Source organism: Denticeps clupeoides, chromosome 3, assembly GCF_900700375.1.
Source record: "Denticeps clupeoides chromosome 3, fDenClu1.1, whole genome shotgun sequence".
Lineage (NCBI taxonomy): Eukaryota > Metazoa > Chordata > Actinopteri > Clupeiformes > Denticipitidae > Denticeps > Denticeps clupeoides.
The window spans coordinates 19,994,723-20,004,809 of record NC_041709.1 but is presented as its reverse complement, the minus strand read 5'-3'; the positions used below and the strand labels follow the sequence as shown (position 1 = coordinate 20,004,809).

At 44.6% G+C, this 10,087-nt stretch overlaps 1 protein-coding gene across 2 annotated transcripts; it reads right to left on the bottom strand.

The window, feature by feature from the left end:
• Positions 1-414: 414 nt before the first annotated feature.
• ubap1 (ubiquitin associated protein 1) lies at positions 415-8,452 on the bottom strand. 2 transcript variants are annotated; one of them, XR_003749077.1, is made up of 8 exons: positions 8,298-8,452; positions 6,907-6,953; positions 6,581-6,705; positions 5,691-6,488; positions 4,986-5,150; positions 3,125-3,226; positions 1,466-2,674; positions 415-1,363 (listed from the first exon to the last, which is right to left on the bottom strand). XR_003749077.1 is itself a non-coding variant. In XM_028971934.1 (7 exons), exons 2-7 carry the CDS (start codon positions 6,944-6,946, stop codon positions 2,534-2,536), a joined length of 1,371 nt encoding a protein of 456 aa, XP_028827767.1. In that variant the 5' UTR covers positions 6,947-6,953; positions 8,298-8,452; the 3' UTR covers positions 1,326-2,533. The 2 variants fall into 2 exon arrangements, 1 of the variants encoding a protein (XP_028827767.1); XM_028971934.1 differs by having other exon boundaries at positions 1,326-2,674.
• Positions 8,453-10,087: the final 1,635 nt, after the last annotated feature.

Genomic DNA, 10,087 nt, shown 5'->3' with positions numbered 1-10,087 from the left:
TATTCATGAAACGACGACGAGGCCCAGAACACTATGAAATCAGACTGAATACAACGAGACGTGACGATTGCTAACCCTAGTAACTAGTTACAAATTATTGACGAGGCTGTTGTAATGATGTTATTACAATACCACATTTCTTTTTTTTTTTGACAAAAGTTCTAACTATAAGCTATTTCTTCAATGCTCCATTCTTTGTTTCCTTTACATTAGCACCACAAAACCTTTTTGTGAGCTTCTGTCACAAAGCATAAAGGTACATCAGCTCATGGGACAAAAGTTCCTTTTTGAGCTCAGCTGAGAGTGAAGCGTTCTGGAAATGACATTTAAACTCAAGTCATCATTTTCTTTTCTTTTTTACTTTATTTTAAAAACAGACAACTGCTTTGCATTGTGTGCCCATTCCTTTAAAAAGTGATATATCAGAGGAATACCAATATATCCTGTTTCAAACATATCTCTGCTGTGCCCATATTCAGAAATCATTAAACCCAGAAGCAGCAGCAATGTCACGTCGTCAAAGCAGAGGTAGGTTTTAACCATTGTGATCGATCATTAAAAACTAGGGAGAATGTGTACATTTTAAAATAGCAATTTCAGAGTCAGACACCCACACACACACACACACACACACACACACACTTTCACCTTGCAAATTTACTTCAAAGACCCAATCAGACTGAGCAAGTGTGTTTATTCTCACAGCCTCTGTGACCAGTAAATACACGCCGAACACGCAAGAAGTCCATGATTTCAAATCTCAGCAGGACTGGCCAGGAGAGTGTGGAAAACCCGTCCTCCAGGGACAGCAACAACCACCAACATACTCACTGGTCTGACCGGTCACATATTCCTGGAATCAGTTTTGTTTTTTTATCATCCCTGTTTTTGCAATATTACAGCATTTACTCTTAGGCAACCCCCCCCCCAGATGGTTCGCCACCTAAGAAATATGTGGTCAGCAGGTGAAACGCTGATAAGTTGTAAACCATTAAAGCCAGTTGCACCTACACGGATGACACTTCATCTGAGATTAATTTCAAACATGTAATGAGCGATACTGTAATACTGAATAAAATTGTTCATAGCAGTCCCAAGGTGGACATATTAGATGTGGATGTCCAACCTTTGACTAAGTCTGTGAAACGGCTCGTTAGAAACACGCCTCTTAACACGCTCTTTAAGTGCAGTGGACAGAAGCTCCCAAACACAGGTCAGTATTCAGTCCACATCACTGAAGAACGTCCTGTCTGGTGTGGCCAAAATAAAATCTTCAGCTGGGCGGCGGCGTCAGGGTGGAAGATTACTTCGACATCACTTGGGAGTCATTTTGATTTTTCTTTATTTGTGAGAAGGGAACCAACTGGAGGAAACAAAGTAGAATACGTAACCACATACGTAACATTTTCCAACACTATGAGAGGTAATACCAACACATCATCAGAATCAGCACACACAACAGTACCTCTTTCTCTGGATCATGTGAGCGGTCAGGAGGTGTCCTCTCCAAAAGAAAAAAAAGAGGAGCTAAAGCAAGGCATTCTCATATTCCATCAATCACAACAAGGCCAGAGCCCAGTCACTCTTAAGCCAAAGAACAAGTCTCTATTGCACTAAAAAAAAAAAAAAAGACGACAGCAGCTCCTCAACCCTCCAGCTTCAGCCCAAGTTCCTGGTTTTCACAGCCCCTCCCAAAGTCCTCTTAGACCTTCTTGTGGGGAAAAGGGTCATACACTTAAACATAAATTACGCATGTGTATGGGGATTCACATTACTGTGAACATGGCCACCATGTCTTCGCACGGTCCAGTCCACACCGAAGCGTCAGGGGGCAGTAGTAGAAGTTTCCATCCGTCTTCAGATGTTAATGATTGTTAGCTTTGTTAATGCAGGTTATATCATGTGTGAGACAAAAGACACAAAATACAAAAAACACCCCAAAAGGTGTTCTGTCCTTTGTGTGTCTGTCAAAAAAGTGAACTAAGAGAAAACGAAGAGATGAGCCATAACCTAATACCAGTTGCAGGATGATAAAGGGCACTTCCTTATGAGAAATCAGTTCAGTTTTGTGTAGTGGACAGTGTTCGTGTCGGTTCGTCCGGTTCAGAGTGAAAACCATGACCACTCTGAAGGAGGGAAGCCTTCTAAGATGTGTTAACCTGAGTCCCATTGGCCAGAAGAGCGTTTCCTCAGCCCACCCACCACGTCAGCTCCACCTTTGCATTTCCGCTCTCTGCTGCCACCTAGAGTCCACGGAAGCCGCCGGCATGTTCCAGTAGCCGGAACCCTCCCATTCCGTATCAGTGCTGGCCAGAGGGTGTATGGGGACCCAGAGAGGAGCTGGAAAAAAAGCTTGGCCACACGTCTCCACTAACCTGGGGTGCTTGGGGCCGAATAATTTCTTTTAGACATATTTTATTTTTTCCCCCCAACAACATACGTGAATTAAAATGATCAGCCTACAGCACCCATCACTCTTTCTCTTGGCCTCGCAGTATGGTGGAGCAGGTTCTGGGTGTGGTCAAAGTGAGGCTCAGCTGGCAGCCGCTCGGGACATCAGGTCCTCCAGGGCTTTATCCTGGTCATTGTTGTGGACCAGAAGCACTTCCTTTATGGCATCTCTTTCGAAGCCCATCTCCCCAAACCGAGACATGAGCTGTAGGAACTCCAGAGCCTGACAGTGAGAAAAGAGACTGTAAAATAACTGAAAAAGGTACTGAAATCAAAAGGAAACTAAGCAAACCTGTTAAAAACATGCTAAGTTCTATTTACTGTTCTCCATCTCTATTCATGTCAAGTGAAGGAAAATGAACACTGAAACAACCAAGTACATAAGTAACAAAGTACATTGTGTGGTTCACAATTAACCGGAGAAATCTGAGAAAACATCAAGCTGACGCAAATAGGAGAAGAAAAAGAAGAAAGATCACAAGCCTGTGATGTCACAACACAGAAAACCACCCCAGAAAGATATGTCTTTGTAGAACCACTGACAATGAAGGGTCTGTTATGCATCACTTTCAGTATGTGAGTAGACCAAATGTCTCCTCAGAACACAGAGCATGTTCATGCTTTCCCTGATTTGATTGTGTGTGTGTGTGTGTGTGTGTGTGTGTGTCCTCACCTTCTCCTCTGAACACTGGTACATCTCTAGACACTCCTCCACAGCACTGGCGTCAAAGCCACGTTCACAGAGGCGATTATGGAGAAACAGATAGTCGAGCACCTGAGCAGCAACATGAACAAAATAAACAGGGTAAAGTAGGGTTGTCAAAAAAAACAATGATTCTCAGATATTAAATCGGTAATAAAATGTACTATTGATTTCGATATCAATTAGCACTGGTATCAATACTTTAAATTCCAGTTTTGAATCTGCCGGTTCACGGAATTTTCAACAGGCATCGCACCAGGCAGCCCCTCACCCGACTACCTGGAGGACCCAATTTTTACATGAGAGACACACCAAGCTTGCTAGAAAAAAGTAAAAATACTGTAGGAGAAGTACTGTGGTTGGGGGCGAATTTCGGGCTCTATTTCAAATCCTGTTAGTCGGGCTTGGGTTGAATCAAGTTTGCGCAACACAAAATTCCAGTCTATAAAACCTATCCTTTCCATATGATTCACTGCTGGTAAATTTGTTTTGGTGATTGGTAAAAGTGTTTTGTGTGTTGTGAATCTGCTTTATAAAATGTTCATTTGATTTTCCAATTCGCAGCCACCATTGTCAGGTGATTCATTTGAATAATCATGACAGAGATGCAAAAATGCCGAGGAGGTGAAATGGTGTGTAGTGCAAAGAAAGCTGGGCTTTTTAAAAGCTGTACTTGTCGGGTCGGATTCAGATTACAGCTCTAATCGCTCAACGTGCATATATTTTTCACTTCCGTGGCATGAGAGGCAAGGAGAGCTTTTTCTTTGTTAGGTCCAAAAACATTAAAACAAAAATATCGATCTTAGTGGTCCCCTAATACTGTATCTAAAGTCTCTTTCCCAATTGGTGCAGAACTATAGCCACTTTGAGCCAGTCCCACAATGAGATTTCCCCAGGACGCGCCGTTTCGGTGTCTGTAGCTTTAAATGCTAATGAGGAGGAGAGGGGCAGGACTAGGAGGAGATTCGTGGAAATAACGTCAACACCATACACCAACCACAATGTTTGGTGCAGACAGGAAGTCGTGTGTGATTTTCCAGGAAAATCAAAATTAACCCAATGGTTCTCACATGAAAAAACATATACTTTTATATATATATATGTGTGTGTGTGTGTGTGTGTGTGTGTGTTAATTTTTACATCCAATCACCAAGCAACTGCGGTGCTTGTTTGGAGGCCATGACGGTCGGTGGAGTTCCTTTTTTAGGGGAGGGGTGGGAAATTCTCGGGGTGGAAAAAGCATGAGAAAGGGGAGGTAATGAATTCCAGATCCGACTGTGTGAGCTGCCGCTCTCTGAACGGTGAAGCAGAATAGCCAAAGCTCTCTTTACACCTATCGCCATTTCTAGCCACTGCAGGACCATAGACATGTCATGGGACCTTTGAGATGGATTTCTTTAATTTATTCATTTATTTATACATTCGATTACCTATTTATCAATTTTATTCATTCATTCATTTCTTAGTGTAATGTGTGTGAGAATTAAAAAAATGTGTGTTTTCCTCCCCCTGTAAAATAGTAAGTACAATTATTATCAAGTTTGAAATTTCCATATTGTGACTAGACTCAGCTGAAGAGATTTAACAAACTATACAGACTACTCTGAAACATGCAAGCACTCATTCTTAACCCATGAAATGAATGATCTTATCATGTGCTACACAGTACTCAGTGCTAGACACACTTGCAAAACGTTCCAGGACCTCAACACGACCACTGTTGCAAAAAAATTTCCATATTTCATGATATTTCATAAAATATTATCCCATTTTATATCCCAAAATCTGCCCAGCACACCGATTTATCCTGGTCCCACTTGTAGGTTCCCACCTGCTCCACATTCTGCCCCTGTCGCTGCATGGCCTTGATGACGCCCTCGTAGGAGTATCCCATGCCCACCAGGGTCTCCACACACTGGCGCTCTGCTGGGGAGAGACTGAGCAAGGCCCCGCCACAAGGTAGCGAGCCCGGAGCCGGGCCGGACACAACCTTAACCTGACAGAGAGAGAGAGAGAGAGAGAGGTTGATCTGCTGGTAGGAACCGATGATGAGATGTTTGCACATTTTTATCATGGCCCAGCACACAAAATGAGCCAGTCCTGCGGTCAAAAACGGACCAGTAATTTGAAGTGAAAGTGAAGTGATTGTCATTGTGATACACATCATAACACAGCACACAGTGCACACAACAAAATGTGTCGTCTGCATCCAACCCATGCACCCGGAGAGCAGTGTGTGATCAAGGGCACCTCAGTGGCACCTTAACAGTTCAGGACCACCTCCCCCATATTGTATTCACCATCAGAGGTACTGTATTGTATGAGCAATCTTTTAAGGCATTTGACTCTAACGTGCATGGAAAGCGCAGTTCTGTGGAGAGTCACAGAAATTAATCATTTAGTAAAATCAAATGAGTTGCCATTACTTTTTCACTTTCATCTTAAAATCAAACACAGATGACTTGAAAATGGAAAAGTTTAATGGATGAAATAAAACATCTGAAGATGGTAGTGAACGTGTGACATGGCTACACACCTGTTTAGGGGGCCCGTTGTTGGGCACGCCTTGTCTCACCATCGAGTTTATGGAGGGTGAGCTCGTCCTCTGTGTGGTTGGGGTATTTCCATTGGACAGGCTGCGTGAGGGTGTGTGTGCAAAGCTGGGAAGCGCCGCAGACTCGGTCGGTGAGTCTGACGCGTCAGAGAGCTTGGGGAACGTCAGAGATCGGATATTGCAGGAGCCCACTCCCGAGACCCCCGCAGTTCGGTCCAGGTCCAGCAGCTCCACCAGACCGTTGGGTTTGTGGAAGAGGGTCGGTTTGGGCTGTGGAGGGGTGCTGTTGTCCCGCGGCTCTGGTGCTGGGGTCGGGGTTGGACCAGGAGGTTCAGTGTGCGGCTGGCCCTGGAGAATGCTTCTCAGCTCCTCCTTGTCATTGAGAGTTTTAAGTTCCAGCTTGTCAAAGGGGTCCTCCTCCCGCTCAAAGTCAGCCAGGTTGAAGCAGTGTGAGGGGGAGCTCTGGGCAGGCTGGTGTGCAAACGCGTTGGCCACGCTGGGTGCCGGAAGCGGTGTGAGGATATCATTGTGCCTCAAACCAGCCAGGACGGGGTTAAGTGCAGGCGGAGGAGGGTCCTGATCCTCAGAGGGGCACACTTTAATCCCAATAGCCAACCCACCATCTAAGTCCTTTTGAGGGGCAGTGCGAGGCTCCTGCTGCGACTGAGCGAAAACTGATGATGCCGCAGCCGCCGCCTTGGATGCCTTAGCCTCCGCAGCCCGTGCCTTGGCCAGTTCCTCCCCCCAACGTACAGTCCTCCTTTCCAGGCCAAAGTCATACTGAAAGTGGAAAGAACAATGTAGAAGGTGGGGAACAATCGGCATTTGGAATCGGGGAAGGGGTACACTTGGGGACACTTTTCTCACTTTACCTGCAGTTCTGAGAGCACAGCATTGCAGTCAGGAAGGCAGAAGCCGATGGGCAGACCCACTTTGGCAGGACAGCGAAACTTTTCATTCAGTTTGAAGGGAACGTCATCAAGGTAACTGACGGGTCCTAGTAGGCGACACAAGAGTAAATGAGACCAAACAGCAATGGCAAGAAAAGAACACACACCTTTTATTAGCTAACTTGTCTGTTTTCACTCATAGCTAATCATGACTAGTTTCCTTCATAAAATAAGGGTTCTACACGGCTTTGGTTCTGATTAAGGTCTAATGAAGGTAGAGCTGCAGACAGAAAGACCGTTGAACTCACCGGTGTTGTACGTATCTGATCCAGACTTCCTTGCTGCCATTTAGAGTCTGACAGGAAAAAATAAATCAGTATCCCCCTATTATATAGCAAAACTAATACGGAATATATTTGTAGTCCTGAAAAAAAAAAAAAAAACAGGCCTCCATAAAACCACATTCCCACTGCCCCCCAAAAAACATGACGTAGCATTCCTTGTTGAAATTAAATCTAATTTTGTGTTTATGTACGACTATGTTGCAAAAACTGGAAATGCAGTCAAGGAAGACACTGGCCTAAACCTGAACCTCCCAACGTCAGTCTGCAGTTTAATGTAGTACAGGAAATGTTTCAAAGGTTTTGTTATGTGGAAGGGATCAGGGTTATGAGAAACCAAGGCCAAAATAGATACAATACATCAATTTAAATTACATGTACAATGAGAGGTTTTCAGGTTCCGACTCCCATAATCGAATTCTGAACTGCCAAAGTAGCACGGAGCAGGGTACCCCTGCGCACTGCTCCGTCTGGGGATGGGTCAGACCCAGAGTCCACGATAGAGCATGATAAAACTTCTTTAAAGAAAAATATCTAGTGCGATTACTGTAATAGTGGCCTAGTGGGTGCCAGACCAGACTATTAAAATGAATCACCATCACGTCACAGGTTCAAACCCCACTTTTTGCCATTGTGTTCCTGAATGTCTCTAGGGGGACTGTCCCTGGCACTACTGACTAAGTTGCGTCTGACGAATGTGAAACAAGCAAATGTTAATCAAATATGAAAATTAAATCGCACTCGCAAATATTCCTAAAAGGCTATTAGGTTACAATTTGCAGTTTGTAAAAACATGATGTTTCTGAGACATGGAAACGTTGCTCGCCCAGAGCCAAAGCAGAGTTGACTTTGCTCTGTGAAGAGGAAGAATCGCTGATCAGGACAGCCAGTGAACACAGGCCACGGTTACACAACAGAAACGAAACGAAACAAAAAGGAAAAACAACAACACTATTTACACAGGTGCGACTCGTGGTTGGATCTTCTCGTCTAATCCGATTAATGTTCATTTTTTCCGATAAATCTGACTCAAAAGACTATTTTAAAGTTACAAAATGTGTCTACGATTGAGACAGTAACTCCTGATGTGCCAGATTACTTAGTCCAGACACCGCTGGCTAACAATAGACGGATTAATACCGCTGCGTGGGAACGTGGTCATATTATTTAATGACATGATGCGGAGGGGAATAAAAACAAGAGACGTAATTAAAACGCATCGGACAACACGGGCTGCCTGGGCCGGGGGAGCGATCGGACCAGGGGGCTATCCGAAGTCCAGCCAGCGTTAGCTCCGTCCTGTATTCCGCCACCGCCCCTCTGGCGAGTGTCACTGCCTCTTCCAGCGAGGGACTTACCAGTTTCCGCTCCGTCTCGCTACTCCGAACCGTATTTGGACCTTTCCTCAAAAAGACGGCCTGTAATCGAGACTGTTCGAGTGGAAGTTTTACTGAAACCAGCAACTATTTCCTGCTTCATCGCGGGACGCCATCTTGATTTGTCCGCTTGCCCCTGCCCCGGTTCCTGTATGACGTCACTCTTTTCAGTGACGGCCAGGGATCTCGGCCAATCAGGATGGAGATTCCCCGATCGCGGTCGCAGTCACTGCCCTGACACATGGGAGCGGCACGAGATGAGGCGAATCAATTTAGAAAGCAGGAGGCAGGCTAATCTGAAAGAGTGGCTTGACAAGAACCACGAGATCGGGTATAACTTGTTCAGGCCATACTCACAGTTTTCTTTATTCCAACACAAATACAAAACTCGCAAAACTGCTGATCTTTTGACGTATGTGCAGAGTGTGTGTGTGTGTGTGTATATATATATATATATATATATATATGTGTGTGTGTGTGTGTGTGTGTGTGTGTGTGTGTAATAATATACCTGTATGTTTCCATAAAACTGCTGATAGTTTGAAGGAATGTATGATTCACCTAAATTCATGTGAGCCACTGTGTTCCATCATTATCCAATCGTTAGCATAACTGTTCCAATCTTCCCCCATGATTCAGACATCTTTAGAAATGTGGCCTTTTGAGGCCACTGCCATTTCCTCCATTTCCAAATGTATGAGGGGAAAGGATACAGTGTAGGTTCTATAACTGTGTATCACATGTGATTGTCACATGTGATACACAGCAGCACAGCACACGGTGCACACAGTGAAATTCGTCCTCTGCATTTAACCCATCACCCTGCATGAGCAGTGGGCAGCCATGACAGGAGCCCGGGAAACAGTGTGTGGGGACGGTGCTTTGCTCAGTGGCACCTCAGTGGCACCTTGGTGGATCGGGATTCAAATCGGCAACCTTCCTTAACCGCTACGCCACCACTGCCCCCGAACTACAGTTATTTAATTAAAGCACTGTGTGATTTAAACATTTCTTCTGTAATAAGATTACAAGCCTAATGTGTGCTAGAAATTAGCTATAGTAATTAAAAGCCATAGGGATTAAAATAAAAAGATTCAGTGTGTTAAATCTTTAGCAGATACGCCCTTATCAAGAGCGACTTGCAGTCAGTAGTTGAATAACTTGAATATATTTCTTGTTCATTTCCTGCTTTTGAGGCCGCTGTCAACTGTGTGATCTTCATATTTGCCATTATACTTTTGATCAACTCATTCACTTACTTTCCATAACCGTTTGATACAACTAAGGGTGGAGGCCACCAGAGCCCATCGCAGCCCATCCCAGATACTCACCCAGGATGGGACTCACCCCACCTGGTCCACCACAGGGCACACAGTCACGCCTACAGACAATTCAGAGAGAAGTGAAATAGTATGCATGCCTTTTAGAAGGTGAGATGAAACTGGAGCACCTGGAGGAAACACACTCCACACACACAAGGTCCGAGATGGGATTTGAGGTGTATGGTCACGTTACACGTACGTGTATTGTTACAGGGCAGCGGTGGCCTAGTGGATAATGATCGGAAGGTTGCCCGTTCGAATCCCGAGCCAGCAAGGTGCCACTGAAGCGTCACAGAGCAAAGCACCGTCCCCACACACTATACAAGAACAAGAACTGATAAAAAAATCAGAAGATTGGAAAGGAACTTTAATATTAATTAGAGAATGGCAAACAATCACAGAGCAAGAACTTAGGGCTTTTTAATTTTGAATCTTTTTAATTCAAGTATT

Excerpts from the sequence above, each read along its gene's own strand:
- ubap1 (XM_028971934.1), bottom strand. The coding sequence starts at position 6,946 with ATGGCAGCAAGGAAGTCTGGATCAGATACGTACAACACCG. Across the intron at positions 6,706-6,906 it reads ATCAGATACGTACAACACCG|GACCCGTCAGTTACCTTGAT; the intron begins GTGAGTTCAACG and ends GTCGCCTACTAG. Across the intron at positions 5,151-5,690 it reads ACAACGGGCCCCCTAAACAG|GTTAAGGTTGTGTCCGGCCC; the intron begins GTGTGTAGCCAT and ends TCTCTCTGTCAG.